The sequence below is a fragment of the Carcharodon carcharias genome, chromosome 3 (assembly GCF_017639515.1).
Source record: "Carcharodon carcharias isolate sCarCar2 chromosome 3, sCarCar2.pri, whole genome shotgun sequence".
NCBI classification, from domain to species: Eukaryota; Metazoa; Chordata; class Chondrichthyes; order Lamniformes; family Lamnidae; genus Carcharodon; species Carcharodon carcharias.
The window spans coordinates 195,174,190-195,198,169 of record NC_054469.1 but is presented as its reverse complement, the minus strand read 5'-3'; the positions used below and the strand labels follow the sequence as shown (position 1 = coordinate 195,198,169).

The 23,980-nt window shown below is 42.8% G+C and overlaps 1 protein-coding gene across 1 annotated transcript; it reads right to left on the bottom strand.

Annotated features, from left to right (window-relative positions):
• Positions 1 to 822: 822 nt before the first annotated feature.
• acot13 (acyl-CoA thioesterase 13) lies at positions 823 to 22,098 on the bottom strand. Its single transcript, XM_041184849.1, has 3 exons — positions 21,882 to 22,098; positions 7,686 to 7,870; positions 823 to 1,072 (listed from the first exon to the last, which is right to left on the bottom strand). The coding sequence occupies exons 1-3, from the start codon at positions 21,963 to 21,965 to the stop codon at positions 916 to 918; spliced, it is 426 nt and encodes a 141-aa protein (XP_041040783.1). The 5' UTR covers positions 21,966 to 22,098; the 3' UTR covers positions 823 to 915.
• Between the last annotated feature and the right edge of the window lie 1,882 nt (positions 22,099 to 23,980).

Sequence of the window (23,980 nt, the reverse complement as noted above, 5' to 3'; positions counted from 1 at the left end):
AAATAAATGAAGGGAGATTTGGATTTCAAAGAGATTTTAATCTGTTTATAATTAGCCAGGTAAGCAAAGCTAAGGAATGTGTTCATTTTTCCTAAAGATTACTGACAATAAATAGTAGCAACATGAAGATTTTTATATTGTGAAGAGGATATAGTTTCAAAGACATATGAAACAATAGAATTTACATATTAAGAGAAACATACATAAAGGAGAATGAGGCTATGTGTCAGGAGAAGGCATTGTGAGATCTAACAGAAATGTGCAAAGTAGTCTTAATGAAGCCTCCAGTATTTGTGCATAAGTCTGCTACCTACCAAAACTGAAGCTGAATAAAGGCATTTGGAATTCCACTCTCTAGGGTATTGTGTAAATTTGCTGGATCTGTTTAAAATCAAATCTATTTTTGGACCATAATCTTAAAGGGGGTGTAACTGGGAGTCAGGTTAATTAAGAATTTTAGGAGTTATTATAGTAGTAATTTGTAGTCTTCTGTAAGTGCTTGACATCTTTTATTCTGTTAATAAATATTTTAATTTAATTTTTAAAAATCTCTTAAAGTCTTGGTGGACTTATTACTTCTGAACTCAGTGCACACATCTTGAAATAAATACAAATAGCAAAACTGTTGTGATAGCGTGACTAAGTTTCCTTCATGGATTTGGTCCACCTGGCACACATAATCTGCCACGTCATAACAGCACTATCTGGCAGTCTTAAATTAAAACATATTTGGCCTACAGTACAATTTTTTGTTTTTATTTTCAGCACTAAGACTAAACATGGACACGTGGTAAGTAAATTGAAAGCAAAGTCTACAAAATATGAAATTAAATTCTTTAATTTCTGTGTTACATTTTCCTCGGACAGAGTAATTCCATTCAAACACAACAAGTACATTTTGTGAGAATCAATTGTTCAGCTGCCTAAATACTTTGTGTGTCGGCCTTGAGCTAGGAGTTTTCCTGTTACTTTGCTTGTCAAATCCACAGTTGTAAATGCAAGAGATTTACCTTCCTTTAGCACCTGAGCAGTTATGATAATATCCTCTCCCAGTTTAGCTGCATTCATGTATCTAAAAGGAGGAGTAATGACAAGTCACACAAAAATACATTTCTAGCTATCAGGAAAAACCATAATTGTTATTGGATATTAATGTTAATTTAAAAAGAAATCAAAAATAAATCCTATTGTGCAATTTCACTTTCCTCCCAAATTAATTCCAATTCACGCTGTTTTCTAGATGGTAGGCCAGGATCCTCCTCCTCATCAATATCTCCAGCAAGGACACACTCCATGTTGCTCTTTAGTTGATCCGCCTGTTGTACTTGATCAATATGGAAGAAGCCAATCCACTCTTAATAGTAGGTCAATTGAAAGGACTGGTATACCTGAGGTTCACACCCATTATTAGCTGTAACTCAGTTTTTAACACACATATGGGGAGGTGGTGGCATAGTAGTATTGTCACTAGACTGGTATTCCAGAGACCCAGGGTAATGCTCTGGGGACCTGGGTTCGAATCCCATCATTTGAATTCAATAAAATGTCTGGAATTAAAAGTCTGATGATGACCATGAAACCATTGTCGATTATTGTAAAAACCCATCTGGTTCACTAATGTCCTTTAGGGAAGGAAATCGGCCATCTTTACCTGGTCTGGCCTACATGTGACTCCAGGCCCACAGCAATGTTAAATCTTAAAATGCCCTCTGTACAAGGACAATTAAGGGTGGGCAAGAAATGCTGGCATAGCATGCGACACCCACATCCCATGAATGAATAAAAAAAGCTCACCTGAGTCACAAGATTGTGGGTTGAAGTCCCACTCCAGAGACTTGAGGACATAATCTAGGTTGACACACCAGTGAAGTGGTGAGGGAATGCAACTCTGTCAGGTACATCATTTTTTGAAAGAAACATTCAACTGAGGCCCCATTTGCCTTTCAAATGTATGTAAAAGATCCCAGGGCACTTTTCAAAGAAGGGCAGGGGAGTTATTGCTGATGCCCTGGCCAGGCAATATGTCATCGCCCAGCCAACAGAATATTTAATCATTTATCTCGTTGCTTTTTGTTGGACATTGTTCTGCGCAAATTGGCTGCAATATTTACTACATTAAAACAGTTTGGGGTTAATAGGATAGCTCTTTCAAAGAGCCCTGACTAAATATGCTGACTGGCTTCCTTCTGTGCTTTGTGAATCTATGTCCTACTTTTTTAAAGCTCTACTCTCTGCTAACAGAACATACATGCAGTTCTAAATATCCTTAGCATCACTACAACATCTTACATTTGAAAACAATCCTGTATATAGGGTTGGTTAGTTCAGTTGGCCAGATGGCTAGAGTGTGGTATAAAATAATGCCAATGGCTTGGGTTCAATCCCCATACCAGCTGTGATAGTTCATGGAGACTTGCCTCCTTGCTTTGCTCCTCAAGCTATATAACCAGTTGTGTCTCTCTATAAAAGGGAGAAATGCCCTCGATTATTGTCAAAACCCATCTGCTTTACTAATGTCCTTTAGGGAAGGAAATCTGCCATCTTTACCTGGTCTGGCCTACATGTGACTCCAGGCCCACAGCAATGTGGTCGACTCTTAAAATGCCCTCTGTACAAGGACAATTAAGGGTGGGCAATAAATGCTGGCCTAGCAGGCCGTGCCCACACCCCATGAATGAATAAAAAAAGCTCACCTGAGTCATAAGATTGTGGGTTGAAGTCCCACTCCAGAGACTTGAGGACATAATCTAGGTTGACACACCAGTGAAGTGGTGAGGGAATGAAACAATTTAGTCCCTCGCGGATTATGGTTAACTACTATTTATATAAATTATGGGCAGTGAATCAGGGGTGTAGTGCTGTCTGGGTGCACTGGAGCACTGCTCCAGCACCTTCTATTTAATGCAAGCTTGTCCAACTCAAAGATAAAAACAAAAAAATTGCGGATGCTGGAAATCCAAAACAAAAACAGAATTACCTGGAAAAACTCAGCAGGTCTGGCAGCATCGGCGGAGAAGAAAAGAGTTGACGTTTCGAGTCCTCATGACCCTTCGACAGAACTTGAGTTCGAGTCCAGGAAAGAGCTGAAATATAAGCTGGTTTAAGGTGTGTGTGTGGGGGGCGGAGAGATAGAGAGACAGAGAGGTGGAGGGGGTTGGTGTGGTTGTAGCGACAAACAAGCAGTGATAGAAGCAGATCATCAAAAGATGTCAACAACAATAGTACAATAGAACACATAGGTGTTAAAGTTAAAGTTGGTGATATTATCTAAACGAATGTGCTAATTAAGAATGGATGGTAGGGCACTCAAGGTATAGCTCTAGTGGGTTTTTTTTTTATTTTATATAATGGAAATAGGTGGGAAAAGGAAAATCTTTATAATTTATTGGGAAAAAAAAGAAGGGGGAAACAGAAAGGGGGTGGGGATGGGGGAGGGGACTCACGACCTAAAGTTGTTGAATTCAATATTCAGTCCGGAAGGCTGTAAAGTCCCTAGTCGGAAGATGAGGTGTTGTTCCTCCAGTTTGCGTTGGGCTTCACTGGAACAATGCAGCAAGCCAAGGACAGACATGTGGGCAAGAGAGCAGGGTGGAGTGTTAAAATGGCAAGCGACAGGGAAGTTTGGGTCATTCTTGCGGACAGACCGCAGGTGTTCTGCAAAGCGGTCGCCCAGTTTACGTTTGGTCTCTCCAATGTAGAGGAGACCACATTGGGAGCAACGAATGCAGTAGACTAAGTTGGGGGAAATGCAAGTGAAATGCTGCTTCACTTGAAAGGAGTGTTTGGGTCCTTGGACGGTGAGGAGAGAGGAAGTGAAGGGGCAGGTGTTGCATCTTTTGCGTGGGCAAGGGGTTGTGCCATAGGAGGGGGTTGAGGAGTAGGGGGTGATGGAGGAGTGGACCAGGGTGTCCCGGAGGGAGCGATCCCTACGGAATGCCGATAAGGGGGGTGAAGGGAAGATGTGTTTGGTAGTGGCATCATGCTGGAGTTGGCGGAAATGGCGGAGGATGATCCTTTGAATGCGGAGGCTGGTGGGGTGATAAGTGAGGACAAGGGGGACCCTATCATGTTTCTGGGAGGGAGGAGAAGGAGTGAGGGCGGATGCGCGGGAGATGGGCCGGACACGGTTGAGGGCCCTGTCAACGACCGTTGGTGGAAAACCTCGGTTAAGGAAGAAGGAGGACATGTCAGAGGAACTGTTTTTGAATGTAGCATCATCGGAACAGATGCGACGGAGGCGAAGGAACTGAGAGAATGGGATGGAGTCCTTACAGGAAGTGGGGTGTGAGGAGCTGTAGTCGAGATAGCTGTGGGTGTCGGTGGGTTTGTAATGGATATTGGTGGACAGTCTATCACCAGAGATTGAGACAGAGAGGTCAAGGAAGGGAAGGGAAGTGTCAGAGATGGACCACGTGAAAATGATGGAGGGGTGGAGATTGGAAGCAAAATTAATAAATTTTTCCAAGTCCTCGTCAGGACTTAGAATTGAAAAATGCTGTAAAGCTGCTCACCCAATCACAGGCAGTTCCTCCCTGCATTTGCTGCTGCTAGCTCACTAGTGAGCCTACCAGCAGCAAATGCAGAGAAAAACCAGCCTGTGACTGGACGAGCAGCAAAATGTGGGAAGGTACGTGTTGAATGTAAGTTCCAGGAGCAGCGAGGCCCAGAGGGGCCGGAGTGGAGCACGAGGCAGTCGGTGCGGCACCCAGACGGGCTGGAGCAGAGTACAAGGCAGCCAGTGCGGGGCCCAGGTGAGCCCAAGAGGGGCGTGAGGTAACTGGAGGGGGGCCCACCGAGGTCTGAGTAAGTGACTGGAGCCAGTATGAAAGAGAGAGAGAGAGAGAGAGAGAGAGAGAGAGTGTGAGGGGGTGGGTTAAGAGAGTGTTTGTGGGGTAAGGGGAGAGAGAGTGTGTGAGGGGGTGGAGGGAAGGAAACTGTGAGGGGGCGGGAGGTAGAGAGAGAGTGTGGAGAGAGGGAGAGAGCGTGATTCACATTAATTTATTCGCAGTGATGGCCTGAGGATGTGAAACACAGTATAGTGTTTCTATTCCCTGCTGGGAGCTTTACATGGAATTTACAGCACAGAAGCAGGCCATTTGGCCCACTACATCATGTTGGTGTTTATATTCCACACAAGCCTCTTCCCAGCCTTCTTGATCACACTATCAGGTAATCTTCAGTTTCTTTCTTCCCTGAGTGTTTATCAACTTCCTTGAATATATCTATACTAGAATCATAGAATGGTTACAGCACAGAAGGAGGTCATTTAGCACACTGTCTCTTTGTCAGTTCTCTGCAACAGAAAATCAGCTAGTCTCATTTCTCCACATTTTCATTGTAGCCCTGTAAAATTTTTTCTCTTCAGATAATTATCCAGTTCCCTTTTGAAAACTGCATTGAATCTGGCTCCACCGCACTGTCAAGCAGTTGCATTCCAGATCCAAACCATTTGTTGCCTAAGTTTTTCCTCACCTTTGGTTCTTTTGTTAATCACCTTAAGGTTCTCAACCTTCTGCCGAATGGAATTGTTCCTTCCCATTTGTTCTATCCAGACCCTTCATGATTTTGAACACATCTAACAAATCTCCTCTCAACCACTCTTCTCCAAGGAGAACAGCTCCAGCTTCACCAATCTATCCACATAACTGAAGTCACCCTCAGAATCATTCCTGTACATCTTTTCTGCACTCTTTCTAAAACCTTCACATACTTCCCACTGAGGCTGAACCAGTGTTTTATAAAAGTTTTTTGAGTCTGTACTACTGAAAAATGATAGTAAGAGCATCACTGTAATATATCATTTAAAATCAATTTTTGCTCACACTTCATATCTGAAATGCTCATTTCAGATAATAGTCCATAATTTTCAGGCACTGAGTTTCGCAAATTTGCACAGGACTGGGAGTTTTGCCACAATACGTCAAGGCCCAAATATCCACAATCCAACAGAATGGTGGAAATTACAGTGCAGGCATTAAAACACCTATTGACAGCGGCAAAGGCAGGTGGAAGAGACCCCTACCTGGCTCTGCTGGATTTCAGGAATACTCCATTAGAGGGCATTGGATCATCTCCAACACAGCTCCTGATGGGAGAAGACTAAGAACTAAGCTTCCAACTGCACCCCAACTGTTATTTCCACAGCCAGTGAGCTACAACAGATTTGCTCAAGCTGAGACAGCAGAAGCAGAAACAGTACTTTGATCGAGGTGCCCCACCTCTGCATGACCTGAACATGGACGAGAGAGTGAGGATTCAGCATGAAGGGATCTGGAATCCTAATGTTGTCACAGGAATCACAGGAGAACCAAGGTCTTACATAGTGCAGACTCCAAACGGACAATACAGGAGCAACCAGAAATTCTTACAGAAAACAAATGAAACGCAACCCTGCTCTAAACCAGAAAGTGGAGCTGAAGATCAAAAACCCGGAATGCACCAGTGAAGCAACAGATAACCAGACAAAGCCTGAGAGTCCAGAAGACTATCCAAGGAGTGATAATGACACAGAGCTGGAGAAGGCTCCTTGTCCTTCAAAATCACCTCTACCACCATTCAGAACATCCAGTGGAAGGATTGTGAAAAAAAAACCTTAGATACAGAGATGAGTAAAAGACAAAACAGACTGATCAAAACAGTGAGAAAGAATAGATAAAAGACTGTGTACTTGAGGTGTATAAAAAAAGGGATAATAGTTGATTGTGGCAGTAGACTCCAGTATTAGATACTATATGGTACTCTGTACTAGATAGGGGGTCACCTGACCTGGGGTTTGAAGGTCAAATAGTACATGTTGGAACCTGTCTTGATAGCATTCAGTTATTGCAGATATGTGTTCATGTTAAGAAAACATGTTATCAATAAAGTTAGCCCAGTTACAGTGTCAATGGCTTGTGTGCATCATTGAAACAAAAAACAAGTCACTCTGTCTGTGCCTCTATTTATAAAACCCAGAATTCAGTATCATTTATTAACTGATTCCCTTACCTGCCCTGCTACCTTCAATGATTTATTTACACACACCCTGGTTCCTCTGCTTCTGCATTCTCTTTGGAATTGTACCCTTTATTTTATGTCACCTCCCCTCATTCTGCTGATCAAAATGTATCACTTCCATACATTGAATTTCAACTGTCACGTAGCTGCTCATTCCACCAGCCTGTCTATATCCTCTTGAAGTCTATTACCATCCTCCTCACAGTTCACACTTCCAAGTCTTGCATCATCTGCAAATTTTGAAATTCTGCCCTGTAAACCCAGGTGTATGTTATAAATATAAATCAAGAAAAGCAGTGGCTCCCTCTATATACCACCCTCCAGTCAGAAGTAAGCAAATTTTTCTGTAATTCATGTTTTTAATAGGCTTCAATTAAATAATTAAACTGTTGCATAATGGAATGCTGAAGCTATGCTAAAGACTTGTGATTCAAAATACCACACAGTTCAAAATAAAATGCCTACCGGCACTAATATTTTTCACTTAAAAAGCATAACTTACAGGAAAACAACATAATAACAGATTTAGAAATTATATGGCCAACACATTTTCTTAGAGCTCCTGCACCTCAAAACTAGCCACTACACCACTGCAGTGAATTAGTTGCTGTGCGATGAGGCTTCAGTACTGCTACCATATCGCCAAAACAGTTTAGTAATATTGACCAAGTTCTGAAAATTGCACTCACGTTATATTCATGTCTATACTAACTCCTGGTAGCGCACGTTCTGTATTAAGTAAGGCTATTGTTGATACCACATCCACAAGAGTGGCTGTCATTCCTCCGTGCAGTGTGCCTGCTTGGTTCACATGTTCCTGTTCCACTTTCATCTCGCAGACTATTTTCCCAGGACAAGCTGAAACAACAGTCATCTAGAAAAAGGCACAATTGTAATTCCATTATAAATTTAGATTGCCTTTTTAAAAGTACTGTTTTGCTAAACAACAAATACTGTTCCTTAAGGGCATTAAACTGAAAGCTTGTCTAGCTTCTCGGATGGACATTTAAAGATCCATTGGCACTATTTTGACGATCTCTCAGGGACTTTGCTGTGCACAAATGAGCTGCCTTGTTTCCAACAAGACAATTACTACACTTCAAAATTGCTTCATTGGCTACTGATTGAAAGGCAGTGTATAAATGTAAGTCTGTTCTTTCTTTCTCTCATTGAAAGATATAATACTGTGCTTACTCTATGTCTCTAAAAATGTCCTAAAATATAATGACAATAACAATTTTTATTTGTGTAGCGCTTTTAAAGTAGTATCACATCCCAAGGCACTGCACAGGAGAATTCTAAAGTAAAATTTGACACCGGGCCACAAAAGGGATATTATGGCAGATGACAAAAAAACTTGGTCAAAGGGATAGGTTTTAAGGAGTGTCTTAAAGGAGGAGAGAAAGGTGGAAAGGCAGCAAGGTTTAGGGAGGGAATTCCAGAGCTTAAATCTTTGACAGGTGAAGGCATGGCCATTACTGATAATCTTTTAAATGAAAACCAAATCAACAAAATTGGGATAAATCAGGCACAGCCCCTAATTCAGGTCAGCTATAAAACCAAGAACAAAGTTTAAAGGAAACTTACAAACTTTAAATCAAAATGTGATTAAAGGGGTCAACAAAACACCCCAGTCCCCGCGGTGCCCACCAAGCACGGAAGGCCTCGAGAGTGCCAGCAGACACCGCGTGCTCCTTCTCCAGGGACATCCGGCAGCGAACGTAGCCACGGAAGAGGGACGCCATTACTGATGGAGTAATTAGGATCAGATATGCTCAAGAGGTCAGAATTAGAGGAGCATTGGCATCTTGGAAAGTTGTGAGGCTGAAGGAGGTTATTGAGATAGAGAGGAGTGAGGCCATGGAGGAATTTGAAAACAAGGATAACAACTGGAAAGTCAAGATATTGCTTAACAAGGAGCAAACATACATCAGTTGGTATAGGAGTGATGGCTGAACAGGAGCTGGTACAAGTTAGGACGTGGGCGGTAGTTTTGGATGAACTTACATTAGCGGAGGGTAGAACCTATGGACAACTGTAAGTCAATTTTGGATTCCAGATGAGACCATAAATGAAACAAAATTTGTATGGTTTTAAAAATGTGCTGGTAATTTGGAAAGTAACTTATAGCCTTCTAATCACCTTTAACAATTAACACACACTAACAGTTTCAGGTTTCTTTAGCTTGTTTTTGCATTCAGTTTTAAGACTTCAGTGATTCCCATAAACAGTTTTGCCAATACTTCTTGTGCAAATGCATTATTCAGTATTCTTCATTAATGATGTATAATTGCTGGAGCTTTATTGACAAATGCTCTGCAATTGGTCACTGCAGCAAACTGTTACCAAGATAATGGGCTGTAACTTCTGACTAGTGTCGAAAAGTGTGGGGGTTCTGGGGGTCAGGCGGTTGGGGGGGGGGTCTGAAGGTCAGGGGTGGGGGTTCTGAAGGTCAGGGGTGGGAGGTGATGGGGATTCTGGACCGTGGGAGGGGAGGGAGAGTGGTGTTGGGAGGTCAGCAAGTAGCCAGGAGGTCAGGGGGTGTTCTGGGGGTCGGGAGATCAAGTGGGGGTGTCCGGAGGTCGGGCTGCAGATTAGTGGGGGTGTCCAGAGGTCAGTGGTTGTGTAGGTCGGGTGGGAGGTCCAAGGCCATGGGGGTGGGTGGGTTTGAGGTCGCGGGTGGAGAGTCAAAGGTCGGGGGGATGAGGTTGGTGGGGGATGAGGTTGGTGGGGGGATGAGGTTGGTGGGGGGATGAGGTTGGTGGGGGGATGAGGTGGGATTGTTGGAGGATGGGGGGGCATGGGGGGAGTCCTGTGGGGTTGGTCTGGGTCTTTACAATGGTTACCCAGAAGATAGAAGACGTTTTAATGAACAAAAGGCAATATGAACTCCACACTACAATAAAACTTCATCTTTTCAGCTGAATTAGGAAAGCAGCAGAGTTGTTGTTGATTCTGTGTTATACCAAAGCTTTTGGTGCTTGGAGGATTAGTGTAGTTTGAGCTGAAATAAGGTTATTCAAGGAAAAAATCCCTTGTGGTCTTCTTTCAATCCTTTGAAGTTTTGTTGCAACTTTCACTGTGGTGTAATTTATTAGTTGCCTTGGATGTCAAGATTTCCTGTTTAGCCACTTTCAGAATATTATATTGGCCCATAACTTACATGCTCCACTGCAGCGGTATGCCCAAATAGAGAAAGAAGTACTAGCAATTGTGTGTTCTGATCTGGGTGTTCTAGTGTGATCTTATGTGCTAGTATGTGCTGTGAAGATCACAGCAGAAGAACATCAACTAGACATCTCTGTAGCCTACAGGTAAAAGTCTATCTCCATCCCTCTGGCTGGAGGCAAGTCAGCAAAGCCCCAGTCAAGGAGAAGACAGGAAAACTCCTTCAGCTAACCTGCATAACCAAGCGTCTCCAAACCAACTGCTCAACTACCAAAGTCAGCTTTAACATTTCGCCATCATTCCTCACATACAAGCCAAAAACTGATTCATAAATCTTTTTTAAACTTTTATTTTTGTACTCAACTTCTCACTTCTGATGTGTGTATACATGTATTGTGTTTTTATTATTTTTCTCGGGTTTTTAGTAACTAATAAACTTATTGTTTCTTTGACTCAAGAAAGCCTTATATTGACTCCTTCTGAAACGTAAATACATTTGGGCTGGGAAAAGGGTATCCACAAGGGAAGGAATCCCTTTTAAATTAAGCTTGTTGCGACCAACTGAGGGGGTTGAATAAAGGGGGGAGCCAGCTCATTCCTCCTCACATGGGAGCATAACAAAATTGGGGTCCCATTCGGGAGGTTAACAATTTGGGGTATCTAGTCCAGGATCATAACAAATTGGGGGACCTTGCCAAGTGACCAATTGTAACAATGGACACTGTAAGCAGCCAGAGGCAAAATAAAAGAGGGTCTCAGTTTTGTTGACATGGAGATAAAATGGTTTTGACTCATCTGAAACATAAGGGCCTTGAATTTCCTCCATATTTGTGCCAAGAGAAATGCGTAACAGATGTGATAATCAATTATGCGACATGAAAGATGGTGGGATTTTAGGCATAAGAGTGAGTAACATGCATAAGTGTAATACTCCCAAATCTTCTCAATCTTTTACAAACATCTACCGATCCCTTCACCTGAATGCACCTCAGCACAAAGAACTGGCCAACTTTCAAAGGCAAGTATCAAAAAAGAGTGGGACTCAAATCTAGAACCCCGTGGATGTTAAAGAATCAACAACCAAAGAATGTCAAGAATAGGATAAGGCAAAAAAAAGAAAGCTTAGATGCGAAGAGCTCAATAGAAAGTGCACTGGTGAAATCAGAAAAGCAAAGAATAGGCATGAAAAAAATTGGAAAACCCAAAGTTGTTTTACAAATACATAAAGAGTAAGAGGATAACTAAATGAAGAATACAGCCAATTAGAAACCAACAAGATAACTCGTGTGTGGAGATGGAAGACGTGGGCATGTTCTTAATGAGTACTTTTCATTTGTTCTCAGAGAGCAGGACAAAGCAGATGTTGTAGTTAAGGAGGAGAAGCGCCAAATGTTGGATGGGATAAACATGGTGAGGGAGGAAAAATTAAGATGCTGAGCATTCTTGCAAGTGGATAAATCACCAGGCCTGAATGAAATGTAACCCAGGCTTTGACCATAATTTTCAACCCTCACTGGCTTGAGACATGACAGTATAAATCACCATTTAGAGGAACACGGATTAATCAAGGACAGCCAGCATGGATTTGTTAAGGGAAGCTTGTGTCTGACTAACTTAATTAAATTTTTTGAAGAAGTGACAAGGACAGTCGATGAGGGTGGTGTATTACCTCGCATTTGTCCGGATTAAACTCCATCTGCCATTTCTCTGCCCAAGTCTCCAACCGACCTATATCCCGTTGTATCCTTTGACAATCCTCTTCGCTATCTGCAACTCCTCCAACCTTAGTGTCGTCTGCAAACCTACTAATTAGCCCAGTTACATTTTCCTCCAAATCTTTTGTATACTACAAACAGCAAAGATCCCAGCACTGATCCCTGTGGAACTCCACTAGTCACAGCTCTCCATTCAGAAAAGCACCCTTCCACTACTACCCTCAGTCTTCTATGACCAAGCCAATTCTGTATCCATCTTGCCAGCTCACCTCTGATCCCATGCAACTTTACTTTCTGTACCAGTCTGCCATGAGGGACCTTGTCAAAGGCCTTACTGAAATCCATGTATATAACATCCACTGCCCTTCCACTGTCGATCATCTTTGTCACTTCCTCGAAAAACTCGATCAAGTTAGTGAGACACGACCTCCCCTTCATAAAACCATGCTGCCTCTCACTAATATGCCCATTTGCTTCCAAATGCTAGTAAATCCTGTCACAAATAATTTTCTCCAATAATTTCCCTACCACTGACGTAAGGCTCACCGGCCTGTAGTTTCCTGGATTAACCCTGCTACCCTTCTTAAACAATGGAACAACATTGGCCATTCTCCAGTCCTCTGGGACCTCACCCATAGCCAGTGAGGATACAAGATTTCTGTCAAGGCCCCAGCAATCCCCTCCCTGCCTCCCTCAGTACTCTGGAGTAGATCCCATCTGGCCCTGGGGACTTATCCACCTTAATACTCTTCAAGACGCCTAACACCTCTTTTTTGATCTCAACATGGTCCAGACTATCTACACACTCTTCCCTAGACAAATCGACCACTCAGTCCTTCTCTTTGGTGAATACTGATGAGAAGTATTCATTTAGTATCTCTCTCATTTCTTCTGGCTCCACACACAGATTCCCACCTCTGTCCCTGAGTGGGCCTACCCTTTCCCTGGCTACCCTCTTGTTTTTTACATATGTATAAAAGGCCTTGGGATTTTCCTTAATCCTGGTTGCCAGTGACTTTTCATGACCCCTTTTAGCCCTCCTGACTCCTTGCTTAAGTTTCTTCCTACTTGCTTTATTTTCTCCACGGGCTTCATCTGTTCCCAGCCTTCTAGCCCTTATGATTGCTTCCCTTTTCTTTTTGACTAATCTCACAATATCCCTTGTTATCCAAGGTTCCTGAAACTTGCCAGACTTATCCTTCATCCTAGCAGGAACATGCCGGTCCTGAATTCTTATCAACTGACATTTAAAGCCCCCCATGTCAGTTGTTGATTTGCCCTCAAACATCCGCCTCCAATCTAGATTCCTCAGTTCCTGCCTAATATTGTTATAATTAGCCTTCCCCCAATTAAGCACCTTAACCCGAGGACTCCTGTTATCCTTACCCACCAATACCTTGAAATTTACTGCATTATGGTCACTTTTCCTGAAATACTCCCCTACTGAAACTTCGACCACCTGGCCGGGTTGCTTTCCCAGGAAACACGCAGTTTCCATGGCGGGCGGGCTCTTATTCGCCCGCCACGCTATCACCTCACTGCTTCATCATGCTGGGCGCCATACTTAAAAGTCCAGCTGTGCACGCACATCTCAGTGCTTCCAGCCCAGGGCTACTGCAAGAAAGTTGGCCACGAAAGGCAAAAAGACTACAGCCCCCCAGGTTTAGTGACACGTTACTGGAATACTGTTTGGATGCCGTGGAGGCCTGCCGTGATGTCCTCTACCCCCGCTCTGGTGGCAAGATGGGCAGCAGCATCACCAATCCAGCATGGCAGCCGGTGACAGCGGTGGTTAGTGCCAATGCTGCACAGAAGAGGTTGGCCTTCCAAAGCAGATAGGGGGTGAATGATCTCATCCATGCAGCCAGGGCATGGCAACCATTTCATTGCTCTAAACTCACATACTCAAGCCCATCACACATTCACTGGCATCTCACTCACTGCCAGCTCAAGGGACATCACCACCCATTCTCACACACATACCCTCACATGTCCATCTCCCCTGGAAACTGCTTCCCAAGTCCTCACCAACTTGCGGCCACTTGCACAGATCAACATGTGTCCCCACACACAACCTAGGATACTCTCCTTCCTTAGTATATTTCTTGCTTTGCAGCCTCTTCCCTTGCCTAAGGCCACTTTTCCCCCTTTCCCAAGCAAGCCCTAGCCCTGCAGCCATTGAAAAGCCACCCACACATGGCTGATCTGCTAGGTAGAGACCTACCTGTGAGCCCCGCTAAAAGTGATGTGGTGTTGTCTGTGAAGCCTGGCAATGATGACTGCAAGTGGTGCCTGAAGCAAGGTAGGCAAACAAAACTTGAAGTCCTGAGCAAAGTGCAGCCCGCCAGGTGCAGGTTGCTTATGTGCTGTTGTGAAACACGTCAGCATGTTTTCCCGCTGACGTGGGCGGACAATCCAGTGGGGGCAGGGGGTTGAGTCCAGTGGGCTGGACTTACAATGATATATTCATGTATTACAATGAGGTTCCTGACGTCCAATGGCAGGAAACGTGGTCTGCCATCGGCGGGCTAACCAGATAATTGCAAATGGGTTTCATGCCGTTGTGAAACCGATTGCACCATATTGTCCGCTCACACCACCGAACATGCCTGATGCCAGCAGACACGGAAAACCCCAGCCCTAAATTTAGGGGCATGATTAAGAAGTTTGCAAATGATACAAAATTTGGCTGTATGGTTAATGGGTTGAAAAATGCTGGGGCCTGCAGAAAAATATGAATGGCTGGTCAGGTGGGCAGAAAAGTGACAAATAGAATTCAATCCTGAGAAATGTGAGATAATGCATTTGGGGAGGGCAAACAAGACAAGGATATTCATAGCAAGTGGTAGGATATTGAGAAGTTTAGCAGAACAGAGGGGCCTCAAAGTGCATTGCCACAGCACCGGATAAGCAGAAATTTCCTCTATTTAAATACTGGGAAGACTGAAGCCATTGTTTTCAGTTCCCTTCAAACTTTCCTAGCTACCAGCTTCATCCCTCGCCGTGGTGAGAGTCTGAGATTACGCCAGTCTGTTTGCAACCTTGGCATTACTATGATCCCAAGATGAGCTTTTAACCTCATATTTGTGTCATCACTAAGACCACCTATTTCCACCTCCATGACATCGCCGGACCTAGTCCCAGCTGCTGCTGATACCCTCATTCATGCCTTCCTTATCTTTACACTTGACTATTCCAATGCACTCCTTGCTGGTTTCCCAAAAACTTGAGGTAATCCTAAACTCTGCTGCCCATAACTTAACTGGCAATAAGTCCTGTTCCCCTTCAGCCCTGTGCATGCTGACCTACTTTGGCTTCCAGTCAAGCAACATCTTGATTTTAAAATTCACATCCATATTTTCAAATCCCTCCATGACCTAGCCCCTCCCCATCTCATTAATCCCTTCCAGTGCCACAACCCTCTAAGATATTTGCACTCCTCTAATTCTGCCCAATTTTAAATGCTTCACCATTGTGGCAATGCCTTCAGTTGCCTAAGCAGCAAGCTCTGGAACACCCTCTCTACACCTCTCCACCTCACTCTCATCCTTTAAGACACTCCTTAAAATCTACTTATTTGACCAAGCTATTGGTCATCTGACCGAACAAATCCTTATGTGTTTTGGTGTCATACTTTGTTTTATAATGTTCCTATGAAGGGCCTTGGGATGTTTCATTAGGGCAAAGGTTCTACATAAATATAAGTTGTTGTTGTTGTTTTATTATTAAGCAAGTTATTGTTATATTATTCATAAAGAGGTAGAAATGAATTGTTATGTAAGTATATATCCCTGGATGCCACATTTTACTCTGCACTGGAGTCATGTTCCTAGCAACAAAGTATCAGTCTATCAGTCTACCAGCCACAATGGAGAGCAGAAAGGAAAATACTCGATGAAGCTCCAGCATTTAGAGACTAAAGTGAAATTATTTCTAATTTATGGGAACCAGAAGACTTAACATGGTGGCAGCAGATGTCTATGAGTAAAAGTTCCAAGCCTTTTAAATGAATTTAGTGCTGAATTAGGTTGAAATATCAACCCAAATGAGTGTCAGAGAGAGAAAAACTGAATGAATCATGTAAAAACAAAATGATAACCACAGCAGTGAACGCATGTTGAATTGGGAGGCTGATGACATCGTCAAGGTATTTGGGAAGCTTAAGCAAATGTGTGGACTAACATTCAGTCGCTTTCTAAGAGGTACTAATGAAGAAGGGAGTGTTGGCCACATTGTTAGGTGCAGAGGGGAGGGTTACGTTTGTTTAGTAGCTGGGAGATGAGTGACAACAACAGCAGAACCCAGACAATTTTTAAAAATCAGCACACATCTCCAACCAAAGTCAAATCATCGGATCCACTGGTATGAATTCCAAGGCCTGTTGAGGCTGCTGACAATTTCATTGCATCATTAAAAAATGCAGCCAGAAAATGTAAATTTAAGGATCCAGAAGAAAAGCTGCTGGGTCAGCTCATTTCGAGGTCTGCAGATCCTGAAGTACAAAAAGATTTGATTGGAAAGGACAAGCTCACAATAGTGCAGGCTGCAGGCACTGCCACATGAAGCTACAAGTAGACAGATGAAGCCCTGACCCCAATCGGCTAGCTTTCAGATAAGTTAAGAGAAAGACAGCAGTGTTGATATAGTGAAACGGTAACAAAAGAATGCATGACAGAGAGAAAGATGTGCAGGAGCTGTGGACGACTATATGACGGGTATAGTATGAATAAAACTGCAAGCTAAATCACTAGGAAAAGATATACAGAACAAAGAAAGATGGTAAAAGAGGCATCAGAGTCAGAGCAACAGGGCAAATGAAAATGAAAAGAAACCAAACATCCATACCCTGGAAGATGACAATGAGTTTGAGAATGTAATAGACATAGGAACCATACAAATGCATGAAATGGCTGGATGTGCCAGTTCCCATAGAAAAGAAATTCGCACAACCATTCAGATCATGAAGAGGGTGAGAAATAAACTCACAAACATAAACCTGAAACTGAAACTTGATACCGGAACATAGAGTAACAACATCCTGCTCAGACTAGACTACACCAGAAGATCTTTCCTGAAAATCTAAAAGAAAATGGTTACGCAAGGCACTCTGGAACCGAGCAATGCCATCCTAATGGCATACAAGAGAATAGAGTTTTCACAGCTATGAACAACCCAAATCAGAGTAACAAACAAAGGAAAAGATGTTAACTATATGTCCTACTCCACTTATACAGCTGGTCCTGCTATCCTGAGGGTGAACAGTTGTGAAGAACTGCAGTTTACCTTGATAAATCATAAGATGAAAGAGGTGACATTACTGAGGTTTGAAGATGGTACACCCATTGAAAAGCACCCTCCAATCAGAAGCAAGAAAAATCTAGGACAAATGTACTTTGATGAGACAGTTGAAAACTTTGAAGATTTTGAGTATCACATCACTATTGATCCAGAGAAGAAACCAGTCATTCATCCCCCACGTAAAGTATTGATGTAACTAAAGGGAAATTTTGAAAGAGAGCTCCATGAGATGGAAGAAAGAAAGGTGATCACCAGACCCACCGAGCCTACAGATTGGGTAAATTCCATTGTGGTGAAAGAGAAGCCAAATGGGTGGCTAAGAACTTGCTTGGATCCTAAAGATCTTAATAAAACGATAAAGAGGGATCAGTACTCTATTCCAATGCTGGGAAATATCACACCAGCACTGGCTGGGGCAATGTTTTCAGCAAGCTTGAGGCCAGAAATGGCTGGAATGTGAAACTTGTAGAATCTTTGCTGTTGACAACATTCAACACACCCTTTGGCTGGTAAAAATTCCTGAGTCTACTTTTTGGCCTTAAAGTGAGTTAGGATGTGTTCCAGCATATAGTAGGCTAGACATACAGGGGATGCAAAGGAACAGTTGGCACAGCTGATGATATCCAGATCTATGGTGTAAATGGAAAAGATCATGACAACCATCTACATGAAGCCATGGAGAGAACCAGACAAGCTGGCATCAAACTAAGCACAGACAAATGCATTGCGAAGGTGACAAAATGCCAGTTCTTCAGAATGGTGTACACACCTGACGAGTCAAGCTGAGTCCTGAAAAAGTCAAAAGTCAGAAGTGTTTATAGAAAGACATGTCAAGACGGTCAAGAGAACCCTCACAAAATGCTGAGAGACAAAGGAGGACCCAAACCTTATTGTCACACCGATCTACATCTCTCAAGGCTAACATGAAATTGCAAAGCTGTTGAATGGAACAAAATATAAGTCAAGCAAGATACTCCCTCAAGTGACCATGAAGAACTAAGACAACAACTTACTGTTGTACTGGTAGGATTTGATACTTCAACAGGCATGCCAAATCCCTGCTTGAGTTGTTGAAAGGACAAACTGTATATGTATAACTTGGGTCCAATCATGAAAACCTGGAACCCAGCAAAAGTAGTTGATGGAGCTGAGACTCCAAGGTCATACATCATTGAGACCTAAACCGGTAAGCAAATAAGGAACAGAGTCCATATTCAACCTACACCCAAGTTGGAAAAGCAGAAGAGGTAATCAAGAACACCAGCAACATCATTAACCAGCGAAACAACAGCAACAGCATCACCAACAAGTGTTGAAACATCAATACCACCACCAGCAACTGACATAACATTAGCAACATCAAGCACAACTCCTACAACACCAGGAACAACACTCAAAACATCGCTTATGCAGCGTGCCAACTCACCACTGAGAGCAATGAATGCGAAATGTACAAGATGGAAGCACATCTTACCACCAATGTGATACCATGAATAAAATTTGGAGAAAAAAAAACAAGCTATAACAGACTCTTATGGTGTCAGTTTATTTATAAAAGTCAATTGTTAATCTTCTTTAGTATAGAAAAAAAGTTAATGATTGGAACAGTTATATTGACATAGAGCCAATATATATATTTTAAAGAGAGAGGGGTGTTATATTGGGTTTTTTTGTGAAGAACTAGGAACTAATTGTAATGTGAATATATCCTGGGGTGCCACATTTTATTGCTGCACTGAAGTCAAATGGGGAGCAACAATGTATCAGTCTATTAGCCAGAAAAAGCTTTCAATCAAGCAATGTTTTCCCTGAAGTAGCTGTTTCAACAGTCTAATGGATGTCTAGGCTCTCAGCCAAGAATGTATAATGAGGCTTGGCTGAGAGCCCAAACATCGATTAGAGTGTTGAAACAGCTGCACCCAAGGGAAACATTGCATGATTGACAGCTCTTGCTCCTGATCTATTCTGTCAATTGCACAATGTTTATTTCTACAAGATAAAGAGGTTTCAAGTGTTTGTAGTTTCAGCTATTATTTCCTTAAAGGCTCTGGATAACTGAAACTTTTAGAGGGCTGTAATGAAAGGAGTTCTTTTCAAGAAAGTAGAAAGTTATGAATGACTTTTTAAAGCTTTTTCACACATCCTATTGTTCTTACAGGGTTCATTGATTCAGCACAGGGTGAATGGGAATGGGAGTGCCATAGCTTGACATGGGCAATATGAGGTGCCATGAGGGGTTGGGTGGAGGGGGGCCATGGAGGTGGGTGAAGGGCCATAGCTTGGCATGGGTAAGACCTTTTGAACTTACCTTTCAAAAGGTCCCCTCGTTCAAACTATGGTTCACGACACCTCTGAGGTGCCATGACCCATGAGTCCTTTAAAAGTTGACTCAACTCCATGAAAATTGTGGAGGACTAGGACATGCCTATCCCTGTATTGGAGCCTGCCAAGTCGGGAGTGCAGGGTACAGACTCACGCCCTGCAGCCCTCACCTTCAATCTACACTGGTGAGAATTGTGGGCACCAGGAATATGAACATAGGAATTAGGAGTAAAAGTAGGCAACTCAGCCCCTCAAGCCTGCTCTGTCATTCAATAAATCATGGCTGATCTGATTGTAACCTCAACCTCACATTCCTGCCTACCCCCAATAACTTTTCACCCCCTTGTTAATCAAGAATCTATCTAGCTCTGCCTTAAAAATATTCAAAGACTCTACTTCCACCACCTTTTGTGAAAGAGAGTTCCAAAGACTCACAATCCTCAGAGAAAAAAAATTCTCCTTATCGCTGTCTTAAATGAGTGACCCCCTTATTGTTAAACAGTGATCCCTAGTTCTAGATTCTCCCACAAGAGGAAATATCCTCTCCACATTCACTCTGTCAGGACTCCTCAGAATATTAAAGGTTTTGGTCAAGTCGCCTCTTACTCTTCTAAATTCCAGTGGATACAAGCCTAATCTGTCCAACCTTTCCTCATAAGACAACCCACCCATTCCTGGTGTTAGTCTAGTAAACCTTCTCTGAACTGCTAACACATTCACATCTTTCTTTAAATAAGGAGATCAGGACTGTACACAATACTCCAGATATGGTCTCACCAGTGCCCTGTATACCTGAAGCATAACCTCCCTCCTTTTGTAATCAATTCCCCTCACAATAAATGATAATATCCTATTAGCTTTCCTAATTACTTGCTGTACCTGCATACTAGCTTTTTGTGATTCATGCACTAGGACACCCAGATCCCTCTGTATCTCAGTGCTCTGCACTCTCTCATCATTTAGATAATAAGCTTCATTTTTCATCTTCCTGCCAAAATGGACAACTTCAGATTTGCCCACAGTATACTCCATTTGTTAGATCCTTGCCCACTCATTTAACCTACGTCCCTTTGTTTTATTATGTTCTTTTCACAATTTACTTTCCTATCCATTTTTGTGTCATCAGCAAACTTAGCCACCATACCTTTGGTCCCTTCAAGTCATTTATATAAATTGTAAAAAGCTGAGGCCCCAGCACTGATCCCTGCGGCACACCACTCGTCACATCCTGCCAACCAGAAAACAACCCATTTATGCCAACTCTCTGCTTCCTGCTAGCCAATCTTCTATCCATGCTAATATGTTATCCCCTACACCATTAGCTTTTATTTTCCGCCCTACACCATGAGCTTTTATTTTCCACAATAACCTTTGATGTTATCAAATGCCTTCTGGAAATCTTGGTACAGTACATCTCCTTTATCCATATGTGACTTCTTCAAAAAAACTCCAATAAATTAGTTAAACATGATTTCCCTTTCACAAAACCATGTTAACTCTGCCTGATTGCCTTGGATTTTTCAGAGTGCCCTGCTATAATATCTTTAATAATAGCTTCTAACATTTTCCCTACGACAGATGGTGTTAGGTTAACTGGTCTGTAGTTTCCTACTTTCTGTCTCCCTCCCTTTTTGAGTAAGTTACATTTGCTATTTTCCAATCTACTGGAACCTTCTCCAAAGCTAGGGAATTTTGGAAATGGGGTCAGGAATCCCATAATCAGGTCCCAGCCACTATTTTCACACCTCCACAAAGTCTCTGCAATTCCATGAAAATCCATCCCATTAACTCTGTTTCTCTCTCCACAGATGCTGCCAGACCTGCTGAGTACTTGCATCATTTTTGTTTTTATTTGCTGGCTTAGTGCCCTTGCAGCCACTAGAGGGAGATTTTAATTTCATTCAAATCCTGATCCCAAAGATAAAAGTGCATTGTGTTACCCAATGTCTGTAAATTGCAACATTTTAAAGGTGACATTGTGAGTGTTTGCAGCACCTTTTAGTTCGTGGGAAAGGAACTGTTGAATATTTCACACATAAAACGCAGACTGTAGAAATAAGTAAGTTGCATCCAAGCTAATGTTTCCGGTAAAATGTAATAAAACATTAACAACCTGGATATAATTTCCCCAAATGATATCAATGCAGTCGGAACAACTGCTTGCATCTTCAGTCTGGAAACCATTAACATACTCGATCAAATTGTGTAAAGACACACTAAAAAAGCCAAATGAGGCCACCTGAGCCAGATCTATACAGGTGGTGAGGGTATTTTTTTGGGGCGGGGGTTATTGTCAGTCTCCTGAATTGCCCCTGATATAACCTGACTTTGCTTCAATAAAGGCTAGTGACTCTTTGAATTTAAAAGCTGTCAGCTACCTACCTTATTCGAAACCCGACTGAAGCCAGTTCCTCCCGTCAAACCCTGAATGATCTGCCTTACGGCATTCAAGGACGAAGTAGCCATGGCCTGAAATCTGGTCCGGGTTGAAGTTGCAGCGAGGCCTCTCTTTGCAGCAGGTTAGGTTGCTCCTGCTCCAGCTGATTGACAGCTCCCCTCCCTCTACCAGATTTCACAGAGCGCCAGGAGCAAGAGCTTCCTCAACTCAGGCTCAAGTGCTCCCCCTGCTAACCTACTCACTAACTTTCGTTCCTGGCTGCATTTTCGTTTTCGAACTGAGCAAATTTTAATAGATCCCTTTACACAGATTCCAAAGCGATTTTTTAGCCTTTACATTAATTTTAAAACTTATTTTATAGAAAAGTAATAAATCAGTTTCTGGTCTGCCTTACACATGTCAAAGTCAACAATTTGAGGTTTTATATTAGTACCTTACTCTCCATAGAAGTTAAAGAGAAAAATGAGGGGAATAAGTTAGGATCAATTCTCTCCACTTTCCAAAGACAGTCCCAGGATGAGGCACTGTACCCCCACATAAGTTCCTTATTCACGAAACACCTCCCCGAATCCTAACTACTAGCAGACACGGGGATTAAACTCACTTGTTTCTGTGTTGTGCTTTCACAGAGTGCTGATCCTTGTTTGGCGATGAACACGTTCTGCTATCTTACCTTTATGCCCCTATCAGCACCTTCTTTAGTCTTTAACACTACCATTAACACTCCATTTTTCTTGTGTCCATGACATCTTTGTCAATCTCTCCTAAACTCCCACCCGTCCCTGACCTATCTTGCTCCCCTTGTTCCACTCCCTTTTAAATAGTATAATATCCAGCACATTACTTTAGCTCTGACTAGTCATTCGGGCTCAAAATGTTAACCCTGTTTCTCTCTCTACAGATGCTGCCATGCCTGCTGAGTTTTTCCAGTATTTTTTGTTTTTATCCCCGAGTAGTCCCTGGATTTTCCAGTTTTTCTGTGAATTTCAGTTACTTAGAAAATGTGGTTGACTCTTAGCTACCCTGTGAAAAGACCTAGCAAGCCACTCAGTTGTATCAAACTGCTACAGAAAAGTCAAAAAGGAAAAAGAAACAGACCACCTGGCAATGACCTAGGCACCAGAAATGATAAAGACACACCCAGCCCACTCTACCTTCAAAGTCCTCCTCAATAATGTCTGGGGTCTTGTGCCAAAATTGAGAGAGCTGTCCCATGGACTAGTCAAGCAACAGCCCGACATAGTCATACTCACTAAATCATATCTTATAGCCAAAGTCCCAGACACCACCATCATCATCCCTGGGTATGGCCTGTCCCACTGGCAGGACAGATCCAGCAAGGGTGATGGCACTGTGGTATACACTCGGGAGGGAGTTGCCTCGGGAGCTCTCAACATTGACTTTGGATCCCGTGAAGTCTCATTGCATCAAGGAAAACATGGGCAAGGAAGCTTTCTGCAAATCATCACATACCACCCCCTGCCCCCCACCACACCTACCCCACTCAGATGACCCAGTACCCCTCCATGTTGAACATTAATTGGAATAAGCACTGAGGATAGCAAGGGCACAGGATGTACTCTGGGGTGGAGGACTTCAATGTCCATCACTGAGAGTGGCTTATAACATCAATACCAACCGAGCTGGTCGAGGTCTGAAGGACATATCTGCCAGACTGGGCATGCAGCAGGTAGTGAGGGAACCAACAAGTGGGAAAAACCTACCTGACTTTGCCCTCACCAATCTACCTGTCACGGATGCATCTATCCATGACAGTATTGCTAGGACCACTGCACAGTTCTTATAGAGACAAAATCATATCTTCATACTGAGGATACTACACATCGAGTTGTGCGGCACTACCAGCATGCTAAATGGGATAGATTCAGAACAGAACTAGCAGCTCAAAACTGGCATCCATGAGATGCTGTGGACCATCAGCAGCAGCTGAACTATATTCAAGGACAATCTCTAACCTCATGGTCTGGCATATACCTCATTTCATATACCATTACCATCAAGCCAGAGCATCAACTCTAGTTCATTGAGGAGTGCCCAGCATACCTAAAAATGAGGTGTCAAC

Excerpts from the sequence above, each read along its gene's own strand:
- acot13 (XM_041184849.1), bottom strand. The coding sequence starts at position 21,965 with ATGGCTACTTCGTCCTTGAATGCCGTAAGGCAGATCATTCAGGGTTTG. Across the intron at positions 7,871-21,881 it reads TCAGTCGGGTTTCGAATAAG|ATGACTGTTGTTTCAGCTTG; the intron begins GTAGGTAGCTGA and ends GCCTTTTTCTAG. Across the intron at positions 1,073-7,685 it reads AGTATAGACATGAATATAAC|ATACATGAATGCAGCTAAAC; the intron begins GTGAGTGCAATT and ends TCCTCCTTTTAG.